Source organism: Neofelis nebulosa, chromosome 7 (genome assembly GCF_028018385.1).
Source record: "Neofelis nebulosa isolate mNeoNeb1 chromosome 7, mNeoNeb1.pri, whole genome shotgun sequence".
NCBI lineage: Eukaryota > Metazoa > Chordata > Mammalia > Carnivora > Felidae > Neofelis > Neofelis nebulosa.
Window position 1 is genome coordinate 29,342,287 of NC_080788.1, and position 16,850 is coordinate 29,359,136.

General features: G+C 36.8%; 1 protein-coding gene across 1 annotated transcript in view; it reads left to right on the forward strand.

The window, feature by feature from the left end:
• UBE2Q2 (ubiquitin conjugating enzyme E2 Q2) overlaps positions 1-16,850 on the forward strand; it is a 66,494-nt gene that overhangs the window by 31,930 nt on the left and 17,714 nt on the right. The window contains exons 8-10 of the mRNA XM_058736939.1: positions 649-709; positions 1,470-1,560; positions 8,889-8,947. Coding sequence (XP_058592922.1) covers positions 649-709; positions 1,470-1,560; positions 8,889-8,947 — 211 coding nt within the window. The remainder of the gene's footprint in view (positions 1-648; positions 710-1,469; positions 1,561-8,888; positions 8,948-16,850) is intronic.

The window sequence follows — 16,850 nt, forward strand, 5'->3', positions numbered from 1 at the left end:
TCTTACGATATGTCTAAAAGTTTATCTGTAGAAACCTGATCAAGTATAGTTAAATATTTGAATATGGGTTTATTTTTAAATGTTAAATAATTACTTGTTTGCTACAGCATTGTTTGTAGTAGCAAATTAAAAATTAATAATCAGATATAGGGTGGAATTGGTTAAATTATGGTATATCCATGAAACAAATTTCTATAGTTATTTAAAGATTGACAGTAGATTTCTTACATACTAAGTTGGAAAGATGCCCCAGAAAGTTGAAGAAAGTTTATAAAACTATATAGAGGGATTTCATTTTTATAGAAATAATTGCATGTGTATAGAAGAAGAATCTTAAAGTACACATGATTTTTGCATAGTTTTCCCCCTCCTATGTTTTTGCATAGTTTTTGCATAGTTTTCCCCCTTACAGTTAATGGTAAACAGTTTCTCAGCTCATTAAAGAATCCTCTTCATTGATGGCTTTAATTATCTGTTGAGAGTATAAGATACTCAGCTCAATGGCAAAATACTTACAATATAGCTTAGTTATGCTATGTTTTAGTAGCAAAATTTCTAGATTTTGATGGTTATTTAGTGTATTCATTTATACCGAAGTCGTATGTATAAGATCAAATAGAGTAATTTACATGGCCTATATCTTTACAGGGATTTATTCAGTGGAACTCATAAATGACAGTTTATATGACTGGCATGTTAAACTGCAGAAGTAAGTGACTCTTATATGCTAACCCAGTCTTCGTAATGATAGACTTTCACAATGGAGACTTTTTCCCCCTTAATTTGATAACCTCTAAAATATGGTTTTTACTTAGAATTTTAGGCTGTGTTTCTGTAGAACTAGTTCTCAGGTTGTTAAAATGAGCTGTTTCTTAGGCTTAAATAAGTAAAGTGAGAAAGAGGAAGGAGAAGAAGGACTAGCTATGGGATAAAGTGTTTCATGGAGTTAGATAATTGGGAACTATAGAAACAAAAGTGAATTTAATAACCTGATTGACTGTGATATCCAATTTGTATTTGAAATGAGGAATTTGAGTAGGCCCTAATGTGTAGAAACAGTTGTAGACAAATTTAGATTTTGTTAGTGATTTCAGTTTTTCTGGTCTTGTCCATGGTAATTTTCTTTCCTTGAATCCCTTGGCTAATAATAATACAATTTTAGAGAAGCAGATTAATTTTTTTTGAGTTCTTAAGGAAATTTATGTACATGTGACTTTCCTTTAGAATGACTGCTAACTTGGAATCCCCTTATGGGAATGGATTTAGAATACTGTGATCTTTTTGGACATTTAATCTCAAGGAGTTGAAAGCTGTTGCAGTTTATTTTTCCAGGGACCATAGAGCAAGTTTATGTTTGAAACTTACCCTAGGGGTTCTGTTTAGCTCTTGAACTGGTTCATTTTTGTGGTTAGTAAGAAAAAATCTTTGGACTTTTTATTTTAATTGGTTTTTTGTTATGTAATTCTTAGGGTCGACCCTGATAGTCCTTTGCACAGTGATCTTCAGATCTTAAAAGAAAAAGAAGGCATAGAATATATTTTGCTTAACTTCTCTTTTAAGGTAAGAAAATTTTAAGGGGACTCGATATACTTCTAATGGAAATGTATATTTTTATAATTGCTTTGGGAAAACACGTAGGGATTATTGGGTAACATAGAAGGTATTCATTCCTTGTGGCTCAGGAATTCTCATGTATATACCCTGCGAGAGATGAGCACTTAGGTACTCAAATTGTTCAGAGCAGTGTTGTTTATAATAGCCCCAAACAGAAAATAACCCAAGTGTCTGTTTCAGTAGAATGGAAAACTGTGGTATTCATATAAAAAGGAATAGAGCTATGTGCAAAACGATGGGTGAACCTTAAACACAATGTTCAGCAAAAGAAGCCAGACCCCAAAACAAGTCTTGTACAATTTCGTTTATATTGGGCTCAAAAATAGGTAAAACTAAATTGCTTAGGGCATGCCTTCTCAGTGGAGACAGTATCCCCACCAATGGGGTGAAAGAAAACTGGTTCCTTGGAGTGAAAAAAATCTTAGATATACACTGGTCTGTGGCCTTTTAAGGGGCCATATTATATAAACTGTTAACACAGTATATCTGTGGTGGGGGATAGATTCAGAAAAAAAAATTCTAAAAAGCCTTTTTGGTGGAGCAGAAATTAAAAGAAGGTTGAATAATGCAGATTTATGGATTCAAACTTAGGTAATTACTATCAAGAAAAGCAAAGATGTGATTACCATACAGTTGAGGATAGGGAGTAAATCTAGGTGAGAGGGATGGAGTTGTAAGCTGAAAGAGACATCTGGGGACTTCCTGGATACTGGCTCTAGTCTGTTTTTTGACCAGGGCTGTGGTTACATGGATGCCTATTTTATAATATATTACAGCATACTTTTATATGTTACATACTTTCTGAATTTATGTGTTATATTTAATACCTTTTCTTTAAATGGTAAGAATAAAGGGTAAAGAATAGCAATAGAATTTAGATAAAATGTAATGATTTAATATGGATAAATAAGTGTAGTAGTTTTAAATCTTTCGTTTCAAAAAAACCCTAGGAAATATATTTCTAAGGAGCTATATTTGAATTATATAGAGCTTCTATTTGCTGTGTTCTTTTAAATTCGGAAGGAAGTTTACAGACATATATTTTTTCCATTTCAGTTAGGTAGACTTCAGTGCATTAGGGCTATAGAGGGGCTATAGAAGGCTTGAGGACATGGAAGCATCTAAAATATAATTCCTGCAAGAGCCTGCAGTCTTCCTAGGGAGAAATCTGTGATGAAGGCTGTACTGCTTTGGAGACCATGATGAAGAGTCTGGGATCTTAACCTTTAGACAGTAAAGAACCAGTCAGTACAGGTTTTTGGGTAGGGGCATGATTGATCTGTTAGGCTTTTTATTATTATTATTTTAAACAGTTATCATGTCTTCAGCATCAGATAGGGTTTGGATTGGAGAGAGTAGATACCTGGGAGACTAGTTGGGACTTTAATTTTAATCTGGGCAAGGGGTAATGAAGGATGATGGTGGCAGGAATAGGTGAGAGTAGAGGGATAATGAGGGGTTTTGAAGGAAGAAGCAAAGACCTGAAAGAATATACTTGCAAAAAGTAATTTTTTTTGAAAACTTTTTACGTAGCTTTTGTGTGTTATATTTTGGGGGATATATCTTCATTTATGATTGAACTTTCTTCAAATAACTCAAATTCTATATTTTCCCTCAATTTTGTTATTATAGAAACTTTTATGATTGTCAATTGGGTTGTCTTCTAGAGAGTGAATCTGGTATATATTTACTGAAGTTGCTAATGACTGTATTTTTACTGATTCATAAGGTGAAAAAATAAACCAGGACAGTAGCATTCTTTTTCTTTCAATTTTTAAAAATGTTTATTTTTGAGAGAGAGAGAGAGAGAGAGAGAGATCATGACCTGAGCCAAAGTCAGATGCTTAACCGACTGAGCTGTGCAGGTACCCCCCTTTTTAAAAAATTCTGTATGCAAAATGTTTTAACCTGAACAATCTATAAACAATCGTATTAAATCATATGCCCAGGTGTCCAACACCAAGCTTAAGAAATAGAATCTTATAGGGGCACTAGGATGGCTCAGTTGGTTAAGTGTTGACTTTGGCTCATGGTTCATGAGTTCGAGCCCGCCCTGCCCTCATCCTGCTCTCTGCTGTCAATGCAGAGCCTACTTCAGATCCTCTGTTTCCCTTTCTCTCTGCCCCTCCCCTGCTGGCTCCTGTGCGCGTGCGCTCTCTCTCCCAAAAATAAAAGCATTTAAAAAAAAAAAAGAAAGAAAACCTTATACCTGAAACTAATGTAAGTTATGTCAATTATGTTAAAAAAAAAATTCAGGTCTATGTCTTTTCTTCTTCTTCTTAAGCAGTATCTTTTGAAAGTCCTCTGTGTGTTCTTTCCTTCTCACTTCCTCCTGGAGAGGTGTTTTTAAGGGAATATGAAATCTTGACCACTAAACTGAAAGATTTGTGGCTGTACTTAATGTTTTCATGGTATTTTCCTGCTCTAGATAGAACTTAAGGGAGGGGACAATCTGGGAGGTAAATGGCTGAAATTTGTTGGATTTGTCTTTCTGGACCATGGCTCTTGATACCAGAAACAAGGGCCTTGTGAGGCCTGAAATATTTTCTTTTCTTTTCTTTTCTTTTCTTTTCTTTTCTTTTCTTTTCTTTTCTTTTCTTTTCTTTTCTTTTCCTTTTTTTTTTTTTTTTTTTTTTTCCCAATGTTTAATTATTTTCAAGAGACAGAGAGACAGAGTGTGAGCAAGGGAGGATCAGAGAGAGAAGGAGACAATCTGAAGCAGTCTCCAGGCTCCAGGCTTCAGCATAGAGCCCGACATGGGGCTCCAACCATGAGATCATGACCTGAGCTGAAGTTGGACGCTTTAACCAACTGAGCCACCCAGGAGCCCCAAGGCCTGAATTATTTCTTAAGAGGCCTAGGAAGAATGTGATTGCTCTGAACTAAGTGACATTGGCAAACTGAATTGCCAAGTTATTAGTATCAGGATTCACAGACTTGGAAGGATAGCAGTTATTATCCAGAAAGAAGGATTTATAAGAAGGAGCATGAACAGTATTTATGTCCATGCCTCAGATGTCCATGGTGACAACTTGAAAGTCATGAGTAATAAGAAAATGGAACTTGAGATATAACAACACAAGGTTGGGGATGGGGCAGGAGAGAAAATGGGGACCAATTAGATTTGTCAGCAATGTGGCAAATCTTTTGTGCTGTGCTTTTAAGGGAGTGGTGGTCTGGTTTTTAAAACCATATCTAAATCACTCAGCTGAATTCTGGGGTACTACTTTAAGAAGGGTTTATTTAGACAAATATGAATTCATTTAGAGAATAGCAGCAAGGATTTGAAAGAGATTTTTATGTCCTAAGATAGCTGGGCAAATTGTGGATTTGGAGAGAAGAACATAGGGGCTCATGAGAGTTTGTCCTCAACTATTTAAAGGGCTATGTATGTGTAGACTTTAGTTTGATTTTGTTTTTGATTGACGGCTTATTAATTTGGTATTTTGGTATTTTGATTTTTGTTTTGATTAACATGACATTAGAACTAGTAAGTCAAACTGTAAACAGGTGATTTTTCAAGTGATAACTATTGTGGAGCCATCTGGTGACGGTCTTTCGAGGAGAGAATGCTCCCTGGAGCACCTGGGTGGCTCTTGGTTGAGTGTCTGACTCTTGGTTTCATCAAAGGTCATGATCTCACAGTTCATGGGATTGAGCCCTGTGTTGGGCCCTGTGCTGGTAGCATGGAGCCTGCTTGGGATTCTCTCTCTCCCTTTCTCTTTGCCTGCCCCGCCCCTCCCCACCCCCCTCCACTTGTATTCTCTCTCAAAATAAATTAAAAAAAAAAAATAGAGTGTTCCTTATCATTAAAAATATGTTGGAGGGGGCGCCTGGGTGGCGCAGTCGGTTAAGCGTCCGACTTCAGCCAGGTCACGATCTCGCGGTCCGTGAGTTCGAGCCCCGCGTCGGGCTCTGGGCTGATGGCTCAGAGCCTGGAGCCTGTTTCCGATTCTGTGTCTCCCTCTCTCTCTGCCCCTCCCCCATTCATGCTGTGTCTCTCTCTGTCCCAAAAATAAATAAAAAACGTTGAAAAAAAAAAAAAATATGTTGGAAAAGGGCACCTGGGTGGCTTAATTGGTTAAGCGTCTGACTTTGGCTAAGGTCATGATCTCACGGGTTGTGGTTTCAGGCACCACATCAGGCTGTGTGCTGACAGCTCAGAGCCTGGAACCCACTTTAGATTCTGTGTCTTCCTCTCTTTCTGCCTCTCCCCCGCTAACGCGCGCGCTCTCTCTCTCTCTCTCTCTCTCTCTCTCTCTCTCTCTCTCAAAAATAAATAAAACTTAAAAAAAAAGAATATGTTGGAAGGCCAAGATACTGAATTGGAAACTTTGTGAGATCCTTGTAAACCTTGAGATTCTCAGTTCGTGAGTTAGTATACCAAGATAACTCAAATTTCTATTTTACGTCATCCTTAACCTCTCTGCTGTAATCCTGCAAGGAACTCTTTTTTCTGTAAAATATTAATTACTGAGTTCCATGGTACAGAGTTCATGGAATAGTCCCTAGGTTTTGATGTGAAGGAGTTACTCTGAATGAAGAATTACTTAAAATGAAAGTAGTTCTCACTGCCACATAATCAATTTAAAAAGCTTTATCATTTGGGAACACATATTTAAAGATCTAAAAAATAGATTAAATGAAATTGTACTTGAACCAAGCTTTGTGTCCGTGCCTTTCATTATGTCTATTAAACTGTAGATAAATGGTGAGCTACTTATTTGGAAGTAGATTATAATAATTATTAGGTTGATATCTTGTGTGGGTAGATTCTCCCTTGAAGTAGAAATCTAAGATTATCTGTTTTAGCCACCAGAAGTGTGCTTTTTGTCTTCCTCTCCTATTAGGATTGAATTTTCATAGTTCGTATGTTCCTTAGAATCTTCTTTGAGGATGGGTGGAAGTAGGGAGTTAAAAGTAAGTTACTGGACTTAATGCTGCTTATTCTTGCAGTTAAAACTGTATTTTTGTGTTCCTTGGAAATAACTGAACAAGACAAATGTTTGTTTAGCCCCTTTACCCTCAAATTGGTTTAAGAGACAATTAGTTCCTTCCTTTTATTAGATCATAAAATTGGAGATAATTTCTCTTAGACATCCTGTCATATCTTTATTAGAGGCAGTATGCTTTTTCCTTACCCCATTGCTGTAGGAAAATGAGGGGCAGCCTTTTTGGCTTTCTGGCTACCCAGAGATTGACCTCTAATGCTCTTGGCCACCTCAGCTACTGTTGTTGTTTAAGTTCATTAAGAGAAAAAGCTCTTGTTCTTCTGGAAAGCTGTTTCCAGGACTGATAATTTGAAAAAAAGAATTGTACTTGGTAGCCTGAAAATTAGCTAAGGTTTCTTTTCTCTCATCTTCTCTTCATACGTTTTTTATCAAGTCTGCTGATCTTTGTCATTTAATTAGAGCAATTAGTCTATTTGCATATAATGTTATTACTGATATTGGGGTTTAAATCTTCTGTCTCATAAGTGCTTTCTATTTGTACTTGTTATTCTGTGTTCCTTTTTCTCATTCTTTTGATTTTTTTTTTTTAAATTACTCCAGTTTCTCTCCTCTTTCAGCTTCATGCATACGTGTTCTCTTACTTTTCTTTACTCCCTTACAATTACAATGTATATCCTTGTCTAATATAAATTTGTTAATTTATATTTTATTTTTCCTTATCAATGCAGAGACTTAGAACATGGATTCCCTGCCAAACATGTGCTGTCATGCATTTTCTGTACTTCCCTAAAAACTGCACATTGTTATATATATATATTCATTTAGATCTATGTGCATATTTGTTCTTTTCATGGTCTTTAGTCTCCACATTTCCATCTAGGATCATGCTTCTCCTGCCTGAAGAATATCCTTTAACATTTCCTTGTGTCTGCTGACAGGAAAATAACTTTAGTGTGAATTAATTTTTGGAAAGTATTTGTATTGGGTATAGATTTTTAGGTTGGAAATTATTTTCAGCAACTCAAAGATATATCATTCCCTCATTGGGGTTTCCATTGTTTTTCTTGAAATAGTCATAGTGCTTCAATCTTGTGAAGTCTTCAGTCAATATTGGAAAATTCTCAGACATTCTCTCCAAATATTGCTTCTGTGCCATTCTTTTGTCTCCTTCTAGGACTCCACATATATGATAAGCCTTTCAATACATTCCCCTGTGTCTTGTTATTTTCTGCATTTTCTACATATTCTCTCTCTTGGCTTCATTCTGGATGTTTTCTGGCCTATTTTCCTGTACACTGAATTTCGGTTTCACCAAGTCTCTACTGTGGTTAAATTCATCTTTTAGGTTATTGATTCCAGTTACTGTATTTCTAAGTTTCACAATTTCTCTATGGCTCGTTTTATAATTTTAGTACTTTGCCAGGGTTTTCAATATTGTGTTTTCTTTCCTTGCATGTATTCAACATGGTTATTTTGAAATCTATGTTTGTTACTCTGTTATCTTGATCTCTTGTGGTTTTTGTGTCATTTGCCTCTCATTTTCTGGACATGTTTGTTTTTAAGTCTTGTGTAACTGGCTATTTTTAGTAACAAACATTATATATGAAAAATTTACTAATTTGAAGCCTTGGATGATATTCTTCTTCAAAGAGGGTTCACATTTACTCCTGTCAGGCTTGGACACTGGCGACCCAGGATCACAGAATCCAGTCAGGGATTGAGATGACACAAAACTGGACTTCATTCCTTGTCAGTTAGGGCAATGTGTCATTTGTTCTTCAGGTCCCAGCCTAAAGTGTGGGAGACTTGTCCAGGCCTCTCCTTGGACCCCAGCTCCCAATTTTTATCTCTCTAGCCCTGCGGGTCTTAAGTTCTGCTGAGCTTTTGATCTCTCATCTTCCTTTTCTGTAATTGAAAGAAAACTCAAGGCAGGGAGAAGGGCCCCACTGTGAGGTTCACTTTTTCTTCTTGATCTTAGCTCTGTAGTGGTTACATTTTGTCTACCTCTTCTAGTTTCAGCCAGAGGATTGATGTAAAGTTACCTAGTCTATCATTATTGGAACATTTCCTTTTATATAATTCTTTTGGAAGTGGAACCCCTTCATAATTTTCATAACTTTACCAAAACACTGTCCTGTTTGGGCCTGATCATTTTTATTTCCTTTGGTTTTTATTTCTTTTTATTTTTGGTACTTTTACTTTTATGACCCTCATCAGATAATAAATATACACATTCTTTATAGACTGTATAAAAATCTTCAAAATAAATAGGGTATTAAGGATATTCTTAAAACTAATTAAACTTGATTGTTTGCTTTTTAGGATAATTTTCCATTTGATCCTCCATTTGTTCGAGTGGTGTTACCTGTTCTCTCAGGAGGGTAAGTTTAAGTAATTATTTTCTTTGACAGTGTGCATTAGAATTATTTGGAGAGATAGTTGAATGGTAGGAGGCCCAGAATGCTAGGGTATATATACCCCAAGGTTTCTGATTCACTAGCTCTGGGGGGTGGGGAAAGGCTGATAATTTGCATTTCTGCACTTCTAAGATGGTCTCAGGTAAAGCGTTGTTGCTAGTCTGGAAACCATCATTTGAGAACCATTGGTTATAAACCATCATGTTGTTTATAAGTAAGAGTTTTTAATGTCCCTATTTGTATACATTTCATGATAAAAAAAAAACAAACAAGGGGCGCCTGGGTGGCGCAGTCGGTTAAGCGTCCGACTTCAGCCAGGTCACGATCTCGCAGTCCGTGAGTTCGAGCCCCGCGTCAGGCTCTGGGCTGATGGCTCGGAGCCTGGAGCCTGTTTCCGATTCTGTGTCTCCCTCTCTCTCTGCCCCTCCCCCGTTCATGCTTTGTCTCTCTCTGTCCCAAAAATAAAAATAAAAAACGTTGAAAAAAAAAAATTAAAAAAAAAAAAAAAAAAAAACAAAAAACAAACAAACAAGTGTTTTTCAAATATAAATTGTGATTGAGGATTTAGAGAAAGTTAAGATTAGAGAATGATTCCCACAAGCCTATATTCCCAGGAATAATCACAGAAAATCTCATGGGCCTATGGAGCTGGCCATCTAATTCCTTCTAAAGGTGGTGGTTTCAGTTTGGTAGAATCTAATTGTCATTCATTTTATTGAAGCTTGTATTACATTTTTTGTGATTAGAAGTCATATAAAGAATGGGAAAAGATGAGAATTGGTACCTAGGCTGGTTATGAAATGTTCTATAGATCGTTAAATTAGAAGCAATTAATACTAATTTGAGGGGAGCCTGGGTGGCTTGGTTGGTTGAGTATCTGACTCTTGACTTTGGCTCAGGTCATGATCTCACAGTTCCTGAGTTTGAGCTCTGCACTGAGCTCCACAGACAGTGTGGGGCCTGCTTGGGATTCTCTCTCTGCCTCTCCCCTGCACACTCTCTCTTTCTCAAAATAAGTAAATAAACTTGAAAATATATATTTTCAAATATATATTTCTAATTTGGGAATTATGAAATGCTCAGTTGACTAATTCAACCTTGTGAGGTAATGCATATTATACTGATTAAGATCTAAAAAGGGGCGCCTGGGTGGCTCAGTCGGTTAAGTGTCTGACTTCGGCTCAGGTCATGATCTCACGGTTCATGGTTCGAGTCCTGCGTCGGGCTCTGTGCTGATAGCTTGGAGCCTGGAGCCTGGTGCCTGTTTCTGATTCTGTGTCTCCCTCTCTCTCTGCCCCTCCCCCGCTCACGCACGTGCACGCGCGCGCTGTCTCTCAAAATTAAATGTAAAAAAAAAAAAAAGTTTTTTTTTAAAAAAGATCTAAAAATATCCAGTCCTTACTTTGATCATTGCTACTGTTGATATAGTAATAGTTTCATTTAGATTAAAAAATATGGAAGGATGGCTACAAATGATTAAGGAAAAGATTTAGAAAAATTTTATAAATTCAAGATAAATGTATAAAAATATTCTTGTCAGATCATTTTGAAATCTGCTATAACCTTGACCAGCAGAGTTTTCACAGTTTGTTGTGGGAAATTCTAAGAGTTTTAAGAACTTATGATTTTAAGTAGTTTACCACCTAGTTGTGGAGACAAACACGTGAAGTTAAATAATACTTTTCAATTTAAAAATCTGTGGTATAGTTTCTCTTCATTGCTTTTTGCTACAATGGTATTATTTACCATTATACAAATGAATAAATTTGAATAATAAGTCAGCTTGTTACTTATCCAAACAAATCTTCTAATAAAATGTTTTTTCATTATACAAAAGCCAACAGTATGGGGTGCCTGGGTGGCTCAGTTGATTAAGTGTCCGACTTTGGCTTAAGTCATGACCTTGCGGTTTGTGAGTTCGAGCCCCATGTCGGGCTATGTGCTGACAGCTCAGAGCCTGGAGCCTGCTTTGATTCTCCCTCTCTCCCTCTCTCCCTCTCTCCCTCTCTCCCTCCCCCTCCCCCCTCCCTCCCTCCCTCTCTGCCTCTCCCTCTCCCCCTCCCTCTCTCCCTCTCTCCCTCTCCCTCTCCCTCTCTCTCTGCCCCTCCCCTGCTCACACTCTCACTCAAAAAAAAAAAAAAAAAAAAAAGCCAGCAGTATAAAAGGAGATTAAAAATATAAGTACTTCATTGATTGGCAAATGTGAAGTGTGGACTTGAGTTCTCTGAGGTTAAAGGAAAAGGGAATTGCTTCCAGTAGTAGTGATCTGGGAAGACTGTCAAGTAGGTGGGTTCTCAGGTGGGCATTGATATATGAGTGAGTTCAGTTTGGTCTACTGGTGGAGGTTGAAGGAAAATTATCTACATAGTTAAAAAGTAAATACAATCACATATCTAAGAAAGGGCATGATATATTTATAGCATACCAGATGAGTTTGAGCTACAAAAACAAGGTAGGTAGAATTCATACAGAAGAGTTGTATGAAATTGTGCTGACAGAATATCTTGTTGTAATTTAGAATTATGGAGTGGTGAGAGGATTTTTTGTTTTGTTTGTTTGTTTTCATCTTTTTTTTTCCTGGTAAGGAAACTGTTACCCATGGATACTGAATTTATCTCTCAGTAGCTGGATCAGGAACAGGAAAATACAGGAAAGAGAATGTTTTAGAGAGAAATATGGTAACAGTGGAAGAAGACAGATTGTGTTCCCAAAGCCTAGAAGAATGCAAGGCTAGTTAAGAGCTGATGGCCCTTAGAGTGAAGTGAGGACAACCTAAAATGGTACAGTGGGAATGGAAAGGTGAATGTAAGGTGAATGCTGATTTGAAAAAAAATCAGTGACTTTGGTCTTCATAGTCAACTGTTAAGTGATGGGGAAGATTTACTGGCTGACTTGGGAAGAACTACAAAATGTGAAGGACTGATAAAATGCAGAATTTTGCAATCTCACAATCAGGCTGAAGCACTGTGTGAGTCTGATCAGATTATTGAGCAGTTCCATATATTTTATATCCTCCGTCATTTTCTAGCTGTTACTCTATTCCTGTTTCTTATGATAGCCATTGTGTTAAGTAACACCTTTATTGTGATACAGTTCACATATGATAAAATTCACCCTTTTAAAATGTACAATTCAGTGGTTTTTAGTAAATTTATAGAAGTTGTATAACTATTACCGTTCTCTAATTTCAGAGCACTTTCATCATTCTCCAAAAGAAACCCTGTGCCTGTTAGCAACCATTCCTCATCCCCCCCCCCCCACCCCCACCAACTCCCCACCCACTGTCAACCACTCATCTCCTTTCTGTCTTGAAAGATTTCCTGTTTTGCACATTTCATGTAAATGGAATCCTACAAAATGCAACCTTCTGTGGCTGGCTTCTTTCAGTTAGCAAAATGTTCTTAAAGTTCATCTATATTGTAACATTTTAATATTTAACTCCATCTTATGGACGAATAATATTATATTATATGGCTATACCACATTTTATTTATCCATGGACATTTGTTTCTTTTTTTTTTTCTCTTTAAAGTTTATTTATTTAAGAGAGCAAGAGTGGGGGAGGGGCAGAGATAGAAATTGGGGGGGGGGGGGCAGTGGCAGGGGAGGGAGAGAGAATTTCAAGCAGGCCCTGCACCACCAGTGCAGAACCTGATGTGGAGCTCAAACCCACCAACTGCTAGACCATGACCAAGCTGAAATCAAGCTGAAATCAAGAGTCAGACACTCAACTGACTGAGCTACCCAGGAGCCCCGTACATTTGTGATACCTTAACTATCATGAGTAATGATACTGTGAACATTCACATAAATGTCTGCATGTATATTCTCATTTCTTTCATACATGTGTGGAATTACTAGGTCCTCTAGTAACTGTTGAACTTCTTAATGAAATGCCAGACTGTTTTCCAAAGTGGCTGTACCACTTACACTCCCACAGCAATGTGTACATAATCACACTTTTCACTTCCTTGTCACTCTTCAGCCCCTGTAATCTGGTATTGGCTCTTAACATTCCTCCCAAACTCTGTTGCCAACAGGGATTTCCATGTTGGTAAATCCAGGGGTCCTTTTTCAGGCTTTATCATATTTGATTATCTGATTTCTCAACAACATTGAAAATCTTTTTCTCTTGGCTTCTGACTGCGCTCCTCTCAGTCTCTAGCTGGCAACTCCTTGTTCACCTGACTTCTGCATGTTGGAGTTCTTCAGAATTTGGTATGGGTCCTTTCTCTTTTCTCGTTTCCTTCTATTCCTGTGGCTTTTTGAAAATTTTGAGATAATTGTATACTCACATGCAGCTATAAGAAATAATAAAGATTCCTGTACACCTTTCCAGGGTAATGTTTCACAAAACTGTAGTGTAATATCACAATAAGACTGTGATACAATCCATAGAACTTACTCAGATTTTCCCAGTTTCTCTTATAACTCATTTGTATGTATGTATGTATGTATTAAGTTCTACACAACTTGATCACCTGTGTATGTTTGTGTCTCCACCACCACAGTGAAGATACTGAAGTTCCAAATACAAAAGAATCCTCCTTGTATTTTTAAACCACACCCATCTCCCTCTTATTACCCACTTTTCCAACTTCTGGCAACCACTAATCCTGCATTTTTCATATTTTGTCATTTCAGAAAAAAAGTTACATAAATGGAATCATACATTTTGGGATTGTAATTTTTAGCAATTAGTTTTTTTTATTTGTCCTGATTTCCCTGGAGGTTCATCTAACGTGTTTGACCAGTTCGTTTTAATTGCTAGGAAGTATTCCATGGTGTACCATGTACCACATTTTGTTTAATCAGCTACTACTTGAAGGACTTCTAGCTTGATTCTAGTGTTGGGCTGATGCAAATAAAGCTTATATGAGTTCTTGTATACATGTTTTTGTATGAATGTGTTTTGCTTTCTCTGGGATACATGTCCAGGAGTAGAATGGCTGGGTCATACAGTTATTGCAGCATATTGAATTTTTAAAGAAATTGACAAACTTTACCATAGTGACTATACCACTTTATATCCTTACCAGGAATGTGTGAGTGATCTAGTCTCTCCACATCCTTGCCAGCATTTGGTGTTCCCACTTGTTTTTATTTTAGCCATTCTGAGAGATGGCGATACCTCAGTGTGGTTTTAATTTGTGTTTCTTTGGGGCACCTGGGTTGCTCAGTCGGTTGAATGTCTGACTTTGGCTCACGTCATGATCTCATGGTTCGTGAGTTCGAGCCCTGCGTCAGGCTCTGTGCTGGCAGCTCAGAGCCTAGAACCTGCTTCAGATTCTGTGTCTCCCTCTCTCTGCCCCCCACTCACCCCTCACACTCTGTCTCTGTCTCTCTCAAAAATAAATAAACATTAAAAAAATTGTTTCCTTAATGTGTATTTTCTAATATCTAATATTTTCTATGTGCTTATTTGGCAATTTCATATTCTCTTCCCTGAAATATCTGTCCATGTTGCTTGCCAGTTCTTTAATTGGATTGTTTTTTATTTTATTGTTGAATTTTGAAAAAATATTTAATATGAACTACATAGTAGTTCTTTGTTGGATATGTGGTTTTTAATTTCTTCCAGTATGTACCTTTATTTTATCCTCTTAATAGAATTACTTGTGGAGCAAAGGTTTTTAGTTTATTTATTTAAATTGAAGTATAGTTGATATATACTATCATTACTTTTGGGTGTACAACTTAGTGATTTGCCAATTTTAAGCATTATAAAATGCATACTGTGATAAGTATAGTTACCATTTGTCACCATACAAAGTTATTACAATGTTATTAACTATATTCCTGTGCTGACCTTTTTATCTCCATAATTTATTTCTTTTATAACTGGAAGTTTGTACCTCTTAATCCTCTTCACCTATTCTCCCCCACTTCCCATGCCACCTTCCTCCTACCCCCTGGCCTGGCAACTACAAGTCTGTTGTATTTTTTTTGCTCTTTGTTCATTTGTTTTATTTTTTAGATTCCACATACAAGTGAAATCGTATGGTATTTGTCTTTCCCTGTCTGACTTCTTTCATTCACTTAGCATTATACCCTAGATCTATCCATGTGTCACACATGGCAAGGTCTCATTCCTTTTTAAGGCTGAGTAATATTCCTCTGTGTGTGTGTGTGCGCGCGCACACCACTTCTTTATCCATTCATCTATCAATAGACACTTGGATTGTGTCCATATTTTGGCTATTGTAAATAATACTGCAGTAAACCTACCTTTTCAAATTAATGTTTTCATTTTCTTTGGGTAAATACCCAGAAGTGGAATTACTAGATTGTATGTACTTTTCTTTTTAGTACATTTCTTTTGAGGACCCTCCATACTGTCTTCCACAGTGGGTACACCAATTTCCATTCCTACCAACAGTGCATGAGGGTTCCCTTTCTCTACATCCTGGACAACACTTATGCTTCTTGTCTTTTTGATACTGGTCATTCTGACTGGTGTGAGTGGATATTATCATGTGGTTTAGATTTGCATTTTCCTGATGATTAGTGAGCCTCTTCATATGTCGGTTAGCCATCTGTAGGTATTCTTTGGAAAAATATCTATTCAGGTTTTCCATTTTTAAACTGGATTATAATTTTTCTGGTGTTGAGTTGTAGGAGTTCTTTACACACTTTGGATATTAACCCCTTATTGGATATATCATTTGTGAATAGCTTTTCCCATCGAGTAGGTTGCCTTGTTTTTTGTTTTGTTTTTTTGATGGTTTCTTTTAATGTGCAAAAACTTTTTAGTTTGATGTAGTCCTAATTGTTTATTTTTGCTTTTGTTTCCTTTGCCTGGAGAGACCTATCCAGAAAAATACTGCTAAGACTGATTTATAAGGGTTTACTCCCTATGTTTTCTTCTAGGAGTTTTATGGTTTCACATCTTAACAATTAGGTCTTTAATCCATTTTGAGTTTATTTTTGTGTGATGTAAGAGAATGGTCCAGTTTCATTCTTTTGCATGTAGCTGTCCAGTTCTCCCAACACTATTGAAGAAATGGTCTTTTTCCCTATTGTCTATTTTTGTCTTTTTTTGTCCTAGATTAATTTACCATGTAAATATGTGTTTACTTCTGGGCTCTATTTTGTTCCATTGATCTATGTGTTTCTTTTTGTGCCAGTACCATACTGTTTTGATTACTATAGCTTTGTAATATAGTTTGAAATAAGAACTTGTGGGGCACCTGGGTGGCTCAGTCGGTTAAGCGTCCGACTTTGGCTCAGGTCACGATCTCACTGTCCGTGAGTTTGAGCCCCGCATCGGGCTCTGTGCTGACTGCTCAGAGCCTGGAGCCTGTTTCAGATTCTGTGTCTCCCTCTCTCTCTGACCCACCCCTGTTCATGCTCTGTCTCTCTGTGTCTCAAAAATAAATAAATGTTAAAAAATTAAAAAAAAAAAAAAGAAATATGAACTTGTGATACCTCCAGGTTTGTTGTTTTTTTCTCAAGATTGCTTTGGCTATTCAGCCTTTTGTGGTTCCATACAAATCTTAAGATTTTTGTTCTAGTTTTCTGAAAAACATTGTTGGTATTTTGGTAGGGATTGCACTGAGTCTTTAGGTTGTTTAAATGCCTCTATTATCCAAAACAGTATTCTTCCAGTCCATGAGCACAGTATATCTTACCATTTATTTGTGTCACCTTCTATTTCTTTCATCAGTGTCTTAGAGGTTTTAGAGTACTGGTCTTTCACCTCCTTCATTAAATTTATTCCTAGGTATTCCTTTTAATATAATTGTAAATAGGATCGTTCTCTTAATTTCTCTTTCTGCTATTTCATTACTAGCATATGGAAATGCAACAGATAAAAAATCTGTTATTGATATATTGATTTTATATCTTGCAAAAAGTTTTTAGTTTT